Source organism: Apteryx rowi, unplaced genomic scaffold (genome assembly GCF_003343035.1).
Source record: "Apteryx rowi isolate R43461 unplaced genomic scaffold, aptRow1 scaffold_782, whole genome shotgun sequence".
NCBI classification, from domain to species: domain Eukaryota; kingdom Metazoa; phylum Chordata; class Aves; order Apterygiformes; family Apterygidae; genus Apteryx; species Apteryx rowi.
In genome coordinates, this window is record NW_020451074.1 from 205,467 (window position 1) to 221,309 (window position 15,843).

The window sequence follows — 15,843 nt, forward strand, 5'->3', positions numbered from 1 at the left end:
CCGGATCAATGCGGCCTCCCGCCCGTAGCCAATCTGCCGGAATGGCGTGTGCTTCCGCCAATGGTGCCGAGAGCTCGCGCACGAAGGCGGGACGTGGCCTCCCCCTGGGCCAATGGGGGCAGAGCGGGGGCGGGGAAGCCCCGCCCCTCGCGCCAATGGGGGCCGGGTCGGGAGAGGTCGGTGCGGGAGGTGCAGCTGCCGCGGCTGAGGGAAGATGGCGGAGGAGGAGAAGCTGCCCGCGGGCTGGGAGAAGCGCATGAGCCGCAGCTCCGGTACGGGCGGCGGTGGCGCCGAGCCCCCGCGGGGCGGGGAGGGGTCTTGGGGGTGGTGAGGGCTGGGCCGGGGGGAGGCCTGGCCGGGGGGAGCTCTTGGGCGCGTTGAGGGCCCGGCCGGGGGGTGTGATGAGGCCTGGCCGGGGGGGACGTTGGATTTTGGGGTCTTTTGGGGGTGTTAAGGCCTGGTCTGGGTGTCTGAGGGTAGCCTGGCAGAGGGGGGTTAGATTTTGGGGGGCTTTTGGGGGTATTGAGGGCCTGGCTGGGTTTTGTGGGTGTTAGGGGCCTGGTCTGGGTGTCTGAGGGGAGGTGTTGGGTTTGGGGGGCGTTGGGGGCCTGGCCTGGAGGGAGGGTGTTGTGTTTTGGGCCGTTGGGGGCCTGGCCTGGATGCGTGTGTTGGGAGGGTGGGTTGAGGGACAGAGCGCTCTGGGGCAGGTGGTGTGAGCTGGGCTTTGGGGTGGGTCTTGGGGGGTTCTCACGGTGCTGAAGTTCAGGCTTTTGAGGGGGTCCTGAGGGGTGCTAGACTCTGGGGCTGCTTTGGCTGAGGGGGTGTCTGACCCATGGGGAGAGTTCGGGCTTTTGGGGGTGGGGGGCATCTCCTGTGTCCGGTGGGGTGGTGGTCTGCAAAGGGGGATGGAGTGTGATTTCTGGGTACTGGGTTATGGGGGGGAGCTGCGCTGTCCCTGCACCCCTGGGGGAGAGGGTGGTGCTGGCGGCTGCTCTGTCCCTATGTAGCAGGCGGGGAGGCCTGGGGATGGGGAGATTGAGCCTAGAGAGACCCTTGTCTAAAAGACCCTGTCAGAGCATGGCAGGCTCTTGCTTTCAGTGTGGCTGCTGTGACTGTAGCTCGGGAAGAGAAGTCCTTGATCAGGATGGTGTTTTCATCAGGGCTTCGTCCTTTCTAATTAGAGCTTCCCATGTTACGGAACTTAATGCCTCAAAGCAGTTTCTAGGATGTCGTGTTCTTGTGTTTGACTGTGGAGGGAGATGAGCCCAGGGAGGCAAAGTGTGCAGAAAGAAGAGTTGTCTGTGTGAACCCTTCTTTGCTAAAACTACCGTGGTTGACGTGTCTTGGAGACAGAGAGCTTTGTGATTGTGTGGCRTTGTCAGATCCGGGTTGTTAGTGGCCTCCTGGATGAAGAAACAGGAATGATTGTAGGGCGCTGGTTGGGACTGCAATGGGGGAATTGGGTCCTTTGTCATTACAGCATAACTTTTTGCTGCATAGTAAGTTACCTGCTGCTGCTGCTGCATTCCCCCTGCCTTGATTTACTGGCAGAATGGGCTTTTTTTTGTGAGTCTAGTGTGGCTCTGGTTTCAGTGGAATACTTTGAGATGAATGATGCAATAGAAGAAGTCAGAAATCATCTTGATTAATGTTGTGAGTTAATGCAGGTAAATGAACATGTAGCTCTGAGCCAACACTGGAAGGCCTTTAAGCAGGTGGTGTGTCCCTGTCACTGGGTGACAGTATTACCTGGCTTTATTTTAGTGCTGAATGTGTGGTTTTCATAGCTGACTTAATCAGAACTTTGCTTTCTACTATGAGGGGGAAGGCATGAGTGTTTTGTGCAGGGAGGTCCTATTTTATGGTAGAAATAAAAAGTGATTTTTGGAATCAGGCTTTTCTGTGCAGTACAAAGACATGATCTTTGTTAACAGTGATTTATTGCATTTGCTGCAGCCTATATTAAGTGATGTACTTAGAGGGGCTTTATACTGTTTCACCCTTGCAAATAGCGCTCGAGTGAAATGCAACCTTATATCCACACACGAGAAACCTAGCACCGTTCCCCACCCCAGCAGGGGCAGAAGGGGCAGTGTTCCACTGTGTCACCGCGCGCTTCCTTAGAGGATGTGTTGCCACCACGTGACTGGGAGCTCACTGCGCTCCTTGCTTTCTCAGGAATAATCAACGCTTCACATATGTGAACGTGTAGTTTAACCCTGGCCGCGATGGCAGGGTGTTATGCGGGAATGTTAATTTCTCTGACGGGATCAGTGGGTGGTTTTGAGCCTGATCCATGGGAGCTTTGTGACTTGCCCTGAATGGGAAGGGCTGCTGGAGTCTGCTTGTGTGAGGAACTGTTTCTTTGACTAAACTCTTGTTTTCTGACAAAACCATTTGTGTAGAAAATGGTGTGTATGTAGAGCTATAAACTACTGTTTTCTGTACTGTGTCTTTACTGTGCTTGCACTGATAATCTGGACGTGGCCAACTGCAGTCTCACCCACTTGCAGAAATCCAGTCTTATCTGTCTACTGGGCCATGAAAGGAGCTAATTCTAGGGGTCTGACAGGAGCTTTTTGTAACCCTAACCCTCTCTTTCTGTCTGCAGGCCGTGTGTATTACTTCAACCACATCACAAATGCCAGCCAGTGGGAGCGCCCCAGCGGCACTGGAAAGAATGGCCAAGGGGAGCCCACCAAAGTGCGATGTTCACATCTCTTGGTGAAACACAACCAGTCCAGAAGACCCTCATCGTGGAGGCAGGAAAAGATCACGCGGACCAAAGATGAGGCACTGGAGCTTATAAATGGCAAGTAAATGCAGGAGAGAGAAAGAGTGATACTATTGTARGGGAAAAGTCATTTTAAGGCCTAGAACTGAACCCTGAGATGAATGGTTCAGTGTGTCCTGAACTCTCTAAAGCAAAGTTTTTGAGCCAAGTGGTTTGAACATGGACTTTCGTGTAGCATAGCCACTTGGAGAAACAATTTTGCTGTATGATTTRCTGGTTATGATTAAATGACATAAAGACAGGTCCCACCCCATGTGCCTTCTTCCCCTTGTGTTTTTTGTAATGTTATTTCAGAGGTTTGTTTGTATTTTATTTGTAAATGTGTATTTTTATATTAAAAATAAAGTAATCATTTAAAGCTAAAACAAATGTTCTTTAAACATCTCTTTTTGTTTAATATGTCATTTGACTCTTTGCCCTAATGGCAGTTGCTGTAAGTTCTGATTAACCTCTGCTTGAAATCAAGTTGCTTGTATAGACATCTTGCACAAGGCCGTACAGACGACCTGATCTGCTCAGGCTTTTCCCCAGGCGTTGTGGCTAGGAATCAGGTCTGTGTGCATGCCTTCCACAATATGCATTGTGACTTCTCGCAGCATAGATCCTTCCTTGCAATCCTGGCAGTAGAATTGAACTGATGTCATGTTTCTTGAACACTGAGGTTTTGATCTTGCAGAAATAAGCTCAAAGTCCAGCTGTTACTGTTGACTTTTTCCTCTTAGAATAAGGAATTCAGGGCTTGAGATCAATTTTAAACCAGTCCCACTGATTAGTTAATGAAATCAAGACCATGTCCTTTAAGAGGCAGTTCTGTCCTTCCTGGCAGTGCTGTTGCAAAGGCTAGCTGCTGTGCTGTCCAGGATCTGTGAGCACACACAGATACATACTACTGATCTGGAACTGTTTTGTTGTCTCTATGGCCTCAGCCATGAAGGGGAGAGGATAGGAAGGCAATTGCCTTGAGCCTGACAAACAAACTTAAGGCCTCTCTTTTTTGAAAAAACTGGGAGGGGAAATCGCTGAATAATTGGAAGCACTTAGGTAGTGACCAGCAGGTGGTGTGCAGGCCTTTTGAAAGGGAAGTTGAATTAATTAGTACAAATGGGCCTTTTCTCAGGGAATTGTCTCGTTTGGATTAGATAAGTGCAACTGGGGGCAGTAAAGCAGGAGGCATGCGTCGTGTGGAGCTCTTGTGCCAAGACAGTTGAGCATGACATAAATAGATTGAAATGTTTCAATCAAGTCGCAAATTGTCTTTGGAGAAATCCTGCAAGGCTGTGTTAGAACCATCTCTTGGAGTGATGTTCGTCCTCCAAAGGCCAGCACAGAACTTCCTACAGACCAGAGCTTAAACAATTCGTGAAGCTTGTCCTAGTCTCTTGAGTAATGGTGAGATGCTGAGGAAAACACCCAGCCGCTTTCATCTGGAAGTGGAGCCCGGGTGGGTTGAAGAATTGCGCCAGTGCTATTGGAGGAATGGCCGGCTGGAGCCGCAGTAGAGTTCCCACTGCTAAAACAGGAATGCAATGCTGCAGGCATGCTTTAGGCAGACATTGATAAGCTTGGACCTACAGAAGAGGGAATCATTTAAATTTTGGAAGGGAAGGTTCTCTTGGGCAGACTTGCCGATGCAGAAGTGTTTCAGGAGTTTGTGACCTGGCAGGCTGTTTGCTGTTTACAAGTCCTGTAAACTGGTTATCTTTAGCAGCCTGAATAACATTATTTGGCCTAGGCAAATGTCATCTTTTTTTATTTTGTTTGGGTGCTTTTCTTTATCTTAGGTGCCAGAGGTCTTTGCTACCTGTAAGGCTATGGAGGGAAACATTTTAATCTGTTCTTTCTCAAATATAGGTGCAAGTTAAACAATTTTTTTTTCTTTAGCTCGGAAATATGAAATTTAGATTGACAGCTTCAGAGCCCTCTCATTATCGGATAAATTTTATGTCAGTCATTTCTCTGTGGTGTCTGAGGAGGAGAAAGTTGTGACTGGAGCTTACATCATGTAAATGCCATGCTTGTGTTCTCGATAAAGGCCATTAGGGATTTATTCTTTTGTCACTTTCATTTCCATTGCTTTTTTTTGGTCTTCCTGAGAATGAAATACTATTACCAAAAAAAAAAAAAAATCTTTCTGTGAACATCCCCACTTGTCCTTGATAAACACTAATCCTGGGAAGATCATAGGGACCACTAACTTATGATTAATTATTTTGTGGTGGCTCTCTTGCCACTGATGCTGCTGATCTGGGATTATCTTCTTGAAAATTATTATTATTATTATTTTTAACAGCTAGAGTTTATTGCATGGATGCACAGCTTAGCTCTGCTACCATTTTTGACAGTCAGGCATCACTGAACTTCTCTGAACAGACATACTGTACCTGATGAATGTAATTGTAGCGTAGAATTGTCTAAGTAGATCTCTGGGGAGGAATCTGTTTGACAGCCATAGTACACACATTTTCATGTTTCGTTTAGAGATCAGTTATGTTTGGCTTATTTCCTTCAGAATCAAGCTCTGGTGTTTGTTCTTAGAATTTTTTTTTTAGTTGTGTAAAGCATTGCATTTGTTTAGGGAGTTCTTAGTTATGTTCCCATGGAAGGGAGGGCTATCCTAAAGATGAACAGTTCAGTAAATTTTGGTTAATTGTTAATATTTGGCTAGTTGTAGATATTCCATTTGATGGCTTTTCTCCAATAATAAGGGAGGAGATTCAAGACAGCTGGAAGGGTGTGTTGCCCATGAATAATTTTTAATTTACTAAGAAAGTTGCAGTGGAGGATTAGAAGTAGGTTAGCTCTCGCTTTGTGTTACAGCATGGTTTGGGTGACCTGGCTTGCTGTGTGCTGTTCTCATAGGTGATGACGTTGTAGGGAGCGCAGGGCTAGAAAGAAACTCCTGATCTGAGTCTAACCCTGGCTATTAAAGGGAGCGATACCTCTTAATCCCATTTGTGAGAGTGATTGATCTTCATCTAAAAGGAGGTTTTATTTCTCCTCGCTGTGCCTGCTGCGAAGGCTGTTCCAGAACATCTCTGGTCTGATCTGTAGAAACCCAGTTTCCAGCTAAATGCTGCTCATGGCTAATTTCTATATGTTGTTTTGTGCATTAGTGTTGTTGAAGTGACTTTTCTTTCTGATGTTGACCTCCCAGTGGATTTATAAAGAGTCCTGCTCTTTCCCAGCCTTTTTTGTTGATTAAACCAACCAGGCTTTTAGTTTCTAGTAATGTAGGTCATGCGTTCTGCTGCTTCTACTCTTAGCCCTTCTTTGCACTTACTTCAGTTTCTATTAATCTTTCTTGAGCATTGCTTCTTTGTGGTACACAGTATTACAGATTAGCTCTTGGCTGTGCCTTACACCGTGGCATTTACTATTACTCTTCTTTCTACTGAAGATAGCATGACTTCTCAGTGCTGCATTTCTCACTTGAAAAGTCTGTTTTGTAGCTATTTCTAATTCCGCACTGGTTTCCTTCACCTTCTGATTGAGCTCTCGGCATATAGAAGAAATTCTCGTTGGTTTTGTAAATGCATGTAAGTGACTTCGCTTGATGTTGTTTAACTCTTTTCTTCAGTTCTTGGTCATCTAGTTCACGTTTAATATTCTGGTCCTCCCTTCTGCTGACAGTGCTTCCAAGCCTTCCAGCCTCTTGTTGCACTTTTCATTAGTATACCCCAGTTTCCTGCTGCAGAGTCATCTCATCAAAGACTAAGAGTCATCTCAAAGTTTCTCTTCCCTGATATTCCCCATTTTAGCACAACCCACTGCCATTTTTCATCTTACTATTTTTGTATTAATCTCCCATTATTCAATTTCACTTATGTCTGGAGATTTTTACAGGTGGTTTATTAAAATCTAGACAGTATCTGCACTGAATAATTTGTTCTAAATAGTTGAGATCATTGGGGAAAAGGCTTATTAATCCCACTTCTCGGAGCCAAAGTTCAGACACTCGGAGCAAATGTCTTGTTCTGGGGTAGGTGACTTGAAACTATTATCTCAGTCCTGGGTTTTATCCATAAAAGCATTCATCTAGCTGACAAGCAGATTTTGCTCTCAGGCTGGTCACTGTCATAAAATTAGAAAGTTTTAATAACTGAATTGTAATTCAGTGTGTTGTTGATTGGTTCATTTAGCAAGCTTGAGAGACCTTTTTTTTTTACCCCTAGGAGCCTGTTGATGTGACTAGTGCAGGCAATCTAGGACGTAAGGGTAAACAGTTTGATCCTTAATTTGGATGCTTTGTTACTTTAACATCAGCGTGTATCTTCAGGCTGTAATTCCTGACGCTTCTGGATGTGATGTGTACCAATGTGCCAGGTACTTGCTAGGGGCTGGCAGCTATGTGTAATTAGATATGCACTTATTGTGATGCAAATATGTATTTTAGGATAAACTCTGTTTTGTCAGCAAATAGACTGTTTATGCTCAAGCAGCTTAGTTTAATCGGATGAACAGTATCTGTTCCTGTTCTAAAACATGCATATGTGAATGCTATGAACAGCCTCCTACCCAGATACACAATTTTTTTCCAGATTAATGCAAGATAAGTAGCTGTTCTCTTAAGTTTTATAGAACTTCAGAATTTTATGTAGTCTTCTGACTTTCTCCACCTGTACACAATAAGCAGAAGGTAGGATAAGTGTGTATAATCTCACTTATGCAACAATATTGCTGATGGTGTTTTCTATTAAAGCAGGTTAACTACTTCAGGAGTTAAGATAACTTTCTCTGGCTTTTGAGTTATATTCAGAACTACTTTTTAAAAAAGCAAGTCTGAGCCAGATGTAATCTCCTATACCCCTTTTTAATAGTCTTTTTCCTGGCCTGGTTCATACAGTAGTCGCATTCAGCTGAAAATGCAAACCAAACTATTGTGAACTCTGTGCTGAATTGCAAAGATCTAGGTTAGTGGCAGGCAGTTTAAAAAGATATGATTGACTGGGGGAGGAAAAGTGGGCTGTAGGGCAGAAGACCAATTTGAAGACTTAAAATCACTTAGTTTTGGTCTTGCTAGAATTAAACTGCAATAAAAGTATTCATCTAAAAATTGGTAGCCTCCTGCTTCAGTTGCTGCTGCTTCCTGTCTCGAAAACATGGGTCTGTGAACTACTGAGAAGCAAGCCAGGCTGTGGCTTAGTAAGGTGGCAGCTCCATTTGACCTCTTTCAGGCAGAGAGAAGGTAAAGGTTGCTTCTGTCACCTGGCACTAAATATGTGTGTCTACAGGCAGGTTCCTCCTTCCTGCTATCCAGTGGCACCTGCTTAGTGTGTCTGTGCTCTCAGAAGGATATGACGTTCTTTCTAGTGATGAGCAAAATTGATCATAAGTATTTTTTGACATTTCAGCTTGACTGCAACTAGGAAAAATTTTCAGAAAAGTCATTGCAATTATTTGGTCTTCAGTAGTGATTTGGAAAACACCGTGCACTTTGCAATTATGCCATAAAGTCACAGATTTAATTTGCAGATGAGCTTCACCTAAGTTCCCTCTTTAAGAAGTATTTTCTCATCTCTTGGGGCTGGTATTTCCTCAGGTATGTAGAGGTATATARCGTTAAAACTAACTGGGAACTGCTTATTTCCTCATACTTTGCATCAGACACTGCCTCCTTCCATTTCTGAGAGCATCCCTCGAATTTATGAGATTAATTCTTTACTTATGCATGTGACGCTTTCAGCTAGGGCTCTTCCCCTGCTTGTGGCTGGAATCAACCATGCCCAGCCCAACTTGGTTTTTTAGAGGCTTATCTAGCAAAATCCAAGCTCTCATACATTCAGGCTACAGTGCTTAAATGGCAGTGACCTTCACTAGGAAGTTCAGTTATTGAAACCAGGAGACTTAATAGTTTCAGTGTGAAAAACATCCCCATTCACTTGATTTCTCTGAGCATATAAAGAAAGTCAGCTGCTATTGCTGTCTTGTTCAAGGGCAAGTGCCAGACTCCGACGCAACCAGAATTTTAGCAAGCGGCACAAACGGCACGGGTACCGGGCATGTGCGTGATCAAGCCGTCCTTGTGCTTGCGATTCTTGCTGTGGCAGGGGTTCTCGCTGGTGGGGTAAGACCGCTTTGCTTTGGGATGGGAGACACTCAGGCTTTGATGCTTCCCCAAGCTGAAAGGAGGTTTCTGGAAAGAGTGATTTTGCGAGTGAATAAACGAAGCTCCAATGAGAGCTCTGATGAGTTCATGTGACCTTGTTGTTGGCCTGTTAAGTGTTATGGTCCCCGGTTCCTCAGCCATGGAGAGTAGCTTCGGTTTGGGGCGCTGCTGCCGGAAGTGGCCGCGTGTGGCGCGTTTGAGGCCGTTCCTCGGATCCGGGTGAAGCCTGGGTGCGTTCCCTTTGGTGCATTCCCCTCCCTCGCTTGAAATGGGTGGGTGAATGTGATTCTCTCCACATCATTTAGACTTAATTTGTCTGCTGTGGCCCAAGGGTTAGGCCGGGGGTGCCTCCAGTGCGCCTTGGTGACCACAGGCGGACTTTCCCCATCGAGCGAGCTGCCTGGGGTGGGTGCTCCTGCAGGGAACACACCGCTTCTCGCCTCGGGCCAAGGGCGGAGGTGGTCCTCCCGCGCTGCACCCTCTCCCTCCTCTGCTCCGGGGTGGCTTCTCAGCTCCGCGTGCTCTTTCACGGCAGGAAGCAAGCTCCCTCTGGCGGGAGCAGGCAGCTTTCCAGGCGTCGGGGCGCCGGGTGGCTTTGCTGGCGGCCCGACTGGCAGCAGGAGCGTCGCCGCGTCCGGAGGTGCCCCGTTGTTCGCAGGCTTTGAGCTGAGCTTTTGTAACCATCTCTCCGCAGAAGTGTTTCCTGCTGCTGGCATTAAGTTACGGTTTGGTGGGAGGTGGTTGCTGGTTGGGGCCAGCGGCTGCTGGGGCTTTTGATCAGTACTTCTTTTAGTGAATGAGCTGAAGAAAACCGGGATAAGATCCTTGCATTAAACTGTCCGTGTGGAATTTCCTAGTTGTCTCCGGGATCTGTGCAAAGCTGCCTCATGGTCTCGAGGCACGTTGGTGATGTTTGCGATTTTGCTTGTCTCTGAGAGCCATCGCTAGCCATCGTTAGTGGCTTCCCTTTTTCCCCCATCCCCAATCATGGTGTCAAGTTGTTGACTGGAAAATGTGATCTAAAAGGTGAGCTATCTTCTGGATTATCTTGTTACACGGCTTCAGGAGCTGGCCGGAGCTGCTCCGCTGGTGCAAAAGAAAGTCCAGAACAGTGAGGCAGAACTCTTGGTTAAGACTGTGACTACTTCTTTACTGACCTTTTAAGAAGCTGTCTTTATAAATAATTCACTTGTCTGGGATTCTTCATGCTTGGTCGTTTATCAAGGTGAACCCTTCTACAGTCAAAAACTCCTACATTTTGAAGCCCAACAATAAATTTCCCTACTTTAGGGGTACTAATAGGTGAAATAGACTCTTTTTTTTTTTTTTTTTTTTTTTAGCTAAGAAGCTTAAATAGAAATGGCCTATGGCACAAAGATTGGAATTACACGATGCGCTGCATGGCGAGGCCGGTGTGCTGTGGGGCAGTAAGCCCCGCGTGAGCCGTCGGTGGGTTCAGGGTGGAGCTGGGCCATGGCTTTGGTGGGAGAGCTGGTAAAGAGTAAAATCTTGCACTGCTGTGCTAATGTTCCAGATCTGTGCGATGGTGTTTGTGCCCTTTTTGTCGTGGGATGCAATGCTTAAGGCATCTCTTGAAATGTGATGACCTGCTCCCCTTTATTCATCTTCCTCTTTTGCTGGGAACATTCCCCTTGCTACCATGCTTCATCTGTGGCTTTTTTTTTCTTCTCTCCTGACTGTGAATTATTCCCTGTATCTACAGGCTACATCCAGAAGATAAAATCGGGAGAAGAGGATTTTGAATCTCTTGCTTCCCAGTTTAGTGACTGCAGCTCAGCAAAAGCGGGAGGTGATCTGGGTGCATTTGGAAGAGGTAAGTCAAGCTCAGCATGGCAACGTGAGCACGAGATCAAGATTACAGAGCTGACGCTGATATTCTTGGCAGGAGGTGGGGTTTAATAATGCACCCTGCTGTTGGGGGAATGAATATGAAAATGGGTTTGTGTGCTAGGCAGCCTGCTGTGCAGGAAACGTAGTTTGCTGCCTAGAAGTTAAACCAATTAAGAATGCAACCATAATATTATTCTAGGCAGAGTGGATGTTGTGCAAGTGCCTTTCATGAAATTGGCTTTTCCCTCTGGAAAAGGATTTTCCAGCTACATTGAATGGAAATCCAGTTGCACAGTGTAATGGACCATGAATAAGGAAGAAGTGGATAAGTCTTGCTAATGGCTCACCAGATAAATGATTTGGCATTCTAATCTTAAATCAGAAAGCTATTAACAAGTTGTAGAAATAGGAGTAATTTACAGTCCACCAAAATAATGTTGCTGGTGAGAGAGTTTGTTACAGAATTATTGATCAGTGCAGTGAGGGATTGATAACAAAAAGCTCTTGGATGCTTCCTCATTAATGAGATTTGCTAGGACAGAAGAAAGAACCTTTGAGATGGGAAAGTGAGAGAGAGAAACCTGGTTTACATTGTCTCACAAATGCTTTTTGGAATAGCTTAATTTCCAACTAGGAGCAAAATATAAAGCAATGATGCCATATGAGTGTGGCTACAGTATTTAAAGAACAAACCAAAATCTTAATAGCAAGGGTGCACGTGCATATTTTATTTGAAGAGGATCAAGAAAGGTTCCTGTCAGAGATAAAATGCTATATTTATCTTTATGGTCTGTGCCCCAAAGTCATCGGAGCGTGCAGCAAACTTAAAGGAAGATCTGTAGTGAGAGCTGCTTGCATCTGAAACAGGGAAAAGCGGTCTGACTTGTTTAAGCCTGTCAGTTTTGGTGGAAATGTTTTTCCTAAACTCATGATTGTGGTTGGTAGGAAGCAGACTGAAGTGTTCAGGAGCTCATCTTGGGATGCAGACATTCACCCTGCAGCAAATATACAAATTTTGCAGTAGAAATCTGTGCAGCTGCCTAAGCATACAAGGATGTTAGACCAGGCAGCCTGTAGGGCCATCTGCACAGTTGTGAATTGCAGTGCTGCTTCTGATTGATTTTTGGTAGGATGTTTCTGGAATAAATAAAACAATAGTTGGCTTGATCTGCAGCCGTTAACTGTGGAAGGAGCCGCTGGGTCACTGCTTTTGCCCCTGCTAGCTGGAGACCACCAGGCTTTGGCTGCTGAAACTGCCTTCAGCAATGCAGATTGTGATCTTTCACCAAGATACTGTTTTTAATTACTGTTCCTTTCTGGGGTCTAATTTTGCTACGGTTAAAGCAGCAGTTGCTTCCTCAAGTATCTCCTTTCAGATAGTGCTGAACAGTAATATTTTATAGATTCCTATATAATGAAACATTAATCTTAGGATGCTGTGGCTGCTATTTTGTGTTCATTAGAAACTGTGAGTTTACTGTGGTCTTTGGAGACATGTGGAAAGAGATTTCTCCTGGCTATAGCAAAAAGTAAAGAAATGTTGCAAGAACCAGTCTCCACTAGATGACACTAGAGCTATGAGTGGCGGCCCTGCTCCTGAGCTGTCACTCTCCGTCTCCATCTCTGCCTCTTTTCTTATTGGGCTGAAAATGTAATTTATTGGAACTTGGAGCACTGGTTACTTTGGAGGTGAAGTTGTTAAAACATTTCGATTTATCTTCATGAAAAACTTCAAATAAGCCATGTCTTTGCTTGAGAAAGACCACTGTGGTGTAGCAGAGAGACTGTTCCTCATCTGAAGTAAAGAATTTGGGTCCTAGCAGAAAAAATAACTGAAAACCTAAGGTGAAAGATTTCCACAACGCGGTTCTGTCTGACAGTGAATGACACCAGCTATGTAACTGGAACTTGAGACGGGCAGGCAGTCTGCATCTCCTAGCAATTAATCTAAATGCTAAGGTGAGAGAAATGAAACTCTGGAAAGTCTTATGTATCAGGTCACTTCAGTAATAAAACACTTTTTTTTGGAAGGGGAAAATATCAAGCTGAAGTTATTATGACTAATCCTGAAAGAGAGGAATTGAGCTTTTGTGACATCTAACTGCCTTGGTAGAGAAATGGATACGGATAGATTTAGATCCTAGAGTAAAATATAAATTCTGGAGATGCTGCTTAGCTACATGTGATGCATCCAGGATGTATGGTCTTTGAAGGGGCTGGGAAGCTGAGGTCCCAAAGAGATTAGTATATCACTGCGATGTCTGCTGCTGATCCATCCGTCACACTGCCTATAAGCTTTCTGTAGCCGTCTCCTAATGTGCTGTGGAGTCCAAAGCTACCGCACGGTCTTGAAACCTGGAGACGAGGGTTGTAAACGTACAGGAGATTTACGCTGCATTTTTGGCAAGACGCTGATCTATACATCTCCTCTGGCATCTTGAGGCGAGCGCAGTCAGTGCAGAGAGCGAAGGCTCCCTGTGTGCGCAGGGCGCTGTCCCCACTGGCCTTCCCTTGCCAGCATCTTGTCCTTTCGCTGAAGCTTTTGGTGGGAGTCCCGCAAGGAGACTTTGGCCTGTCAGCAATAGCAGAGCCTTGGTATTTCAGCTGGGGTTGGCAGTTTCTCTGCTCCAACTTCTGTCAGAGTAAATTGGGCAAAAATACTGTCCCTCTTGAACCCTCTATAGCAGGCTGGTATCTTGGCTTGAATTCTTCTGGCTGAGCCCTTGTCATTGCTTATTCTTCATGGCCAATTGCAGAATTGCTTTAGTTCTGCTCATTATTCCCTGTGCAGGGGACTTCCTCTTATCACCTCTGGCTTTCCTGAGCCTTGATTACTAAACCTCCTGGAACTCAGCAATTTGGAGACCAGAGCCTTAAGAGCAGTTCTTATCTAGGTCATGACATTAGCCACGTGTGCCTTGTAAATTATTTAGTGCAGCTTGTAATGCACACCACATCCATTGCCTCTGTGTACCTTGAGGGCACATGAGACTGAAAGACTAACATCCACTTGTGCCAGTGAATCTGCAGAACAGATTTCCTCTGCCTTTTGAGTCCACAGTCTTTCCCTGCTGCAGCAATGTTTACAGGATCTGAACAAAATCTCTATTTTAGAAAAAGTTCATCTGTGTACACGGATGTGTGAATGAGTTGTTTTGGATTGTCTTCTGAGAATATTTGAAAACAAACACCTCCTGCAAGTTATTAATTGGTGACTTTGTTGTTTGCCTGGAAGCTGCCTTCGTTTGAGGCTTGTTTGCTCAGAAAGAGCTTCCACTCTTTGCTGTGCTTAATTGAACTTTCTCATTGCTGCTCTCTGCAGGTCAGATGCAGAAGCCTTTTGAAGATGCCTCATTTGCGCTGAGGGCTGGCGAGATGAGCGGACCAGTTTTTACAGAATCAGGGATCCACATCATCCTACGCACAGAGTGAAGTGCCTTGGTGACATGTAGAAAGGAAAGGGCGAGGGGAAGAAAGGAAAAAAAAAACCTACTCCAACCCTGCACTCTCCCAAATGAACTTCATATCCAGTTTAAAAAAAAAAAGCTCATTTCATATCTCAATATCTTCTGTGGCACCTGACACAATGTTTTTAACCTGCAGAGATGCATGGTTAGCCAAAGGTGAGAACGTAATCAAAATAAGACAGTAGCATCTTTCATAAACAGAGAGAATGTTAAAAACAAAATTTCTGGCATGCCACAGCTGCTTGAGTTATATTGACATGCCTCCTAAGCTGAGGAATTGTCGATGCTAAAGGTCACACTTCAGTGCTTCCCACATCCACCCTGTTAGAGATACGGAGTATTTATTGCAGTGCAGCACTGATGATGGTGAAGTTGACTTGTGAACTCTGGTGCTATGATGGAATGAATTCCCAACCCTCTGCATGTTTGTTTAAATACCATTTATTCTGAATAAAATGTATTTGCTCTGCAGCCCAGTTCACTGGTTTGTAGAAATGATTTACTAAAGCCATTCATAAATTGACCGTAAGATATCAAACAATGAGCCATCTTGGCATGGGGCATCTGTTGGTGCCTGCCTGTAGCTTCCCTTAATGCAGTTGTCTTGGTGAGGATSGTTACTCTGTCCTGTCATGCAGTGGCGCGTGGAGCTCTCTCCAGCTTGACCATTGCTTGGACTCCAAAACTTGAAGATGCCTTTTGGTTCTGAGTACAAACAAGAGAGGTTAATGGCCAGTAGTTCCCACTGCAGGAAGGTCAGTAGCCAGTCGAAGCTGTGTAGCGGTACGTAGGATGCTGTGTGTTATCCATTCCAGCGTGAGGTCACTCCATTATTTAGACATGACCGTGCCATTCAGTAGGACGGACTGTATTGTGGATTTTCAGTTTTAGCTAGAAGGCTGTTTTCTCAAGCTCCTCTCGATCCACTTGTGGTTTAAACACTGTAAGTCATTGTTTTCCAGTTACACTGCATTGCTTATGTTTAGTAAAATAAAACCAGAAAAAAATCCCAGCTTTCGTCCAATGCAAACAAGCTGTATAGTTCCAGTTCTCTTAAGCAGAAAATAAAGCCCTCTCCAATTAAACATTTCAAGAGCTCTGGTATTGATTATTTCTCCTCCTCTGACTGTAGAGGTCCTGTGGCTTCTATTAGAACAAATGCAAACCTCTGCAGTATGTGCTGAGGTGGCTATAGCTGATGTTTTTTTCATCATAAAATGGAAGTGTGATTTGTATTAAGAAAACTCTCTTTATTCTCAAAATTTCTCTGTCTTAAGCTGTAACCTGATATCCTTAATTCTCTTTCATGGTTGGGTTTTCCTGTTTTGCATTGAGTTGGTGCCTCATTCCATAAGTACTATTTAAATTGTGGTATAAGGTGTTACTTCAGGTAAGGTAAAAACAGTACTTCTGGCTCTCTAGTGCAATTCAATAACTATTTCTTCCCTCTTTTCAGTTTTGCAAATTTGGATGTTCCATTTATTGTATGAAATCAGCCATTACTGAGAGTGACTCTGCAGCATGTGTTTTTTCTAAAAACTCCCATCTTTCTTAGAACTGGGGAAAAGCAACATCTCTTAAATACTCTCTACGATTAAGGTGATAGCCTAAAAAAACCCAGACAC

General features: G+C 44.9%; 1 protein-coding gene across 1 annotated transcript; it reads left to right on the forward strand.

The window, feature by feature from the left end:
* The first annotated feature begins 144 nt into the window (after positions 1-144).
* On the forward strand, positions 145-15,311 carry PIN1 (peptidylprolyl cis/trans isomerase, NIMA-interacting 1). Its single transcript, XM_026088742.1, has 4 exons — positions 145-272; positions 2,612-2,812; positions 10,624-10,734; positions 14,074-15,311. The coding sequence occupies exons 1-4, from the start codon at positions 215-217 to the stop codon at positions 14,181-14,183; spliced, it is 480 nt and encodes a 159-aa protein (XP_025944527.1). The 5' UTR covers positions 145-214; the 3' UTR covers positions 14,184-15,311.
* The last annotated feature ends 532 nt before the right edge of the window (positions 15,312-15,843 follow it).

Coding starts and splice junctions, on each gene's coding strand:
- PIN1 (XM_026088742.1), top strand. CDS start 215: ATGGCGGAGGAGGAGAAGCTGCCCGCGGGCTGGGAGAAGCGCATGAGC. Junction 2,813..10,623: donor GGCACTGGAGCTTATAAATG/GCAAGTAAATGC, acceptor CTGTATCTACAG/GCTACATCCAGAAGATAAAA. Junction 10,735..14,073: donor TCTGGGTGCATTTGGAAGAG/GTAAGTCAAGCT, acceptor TGCTCTCTGCAG/GTCAGATGCAGAAGCCTTTT.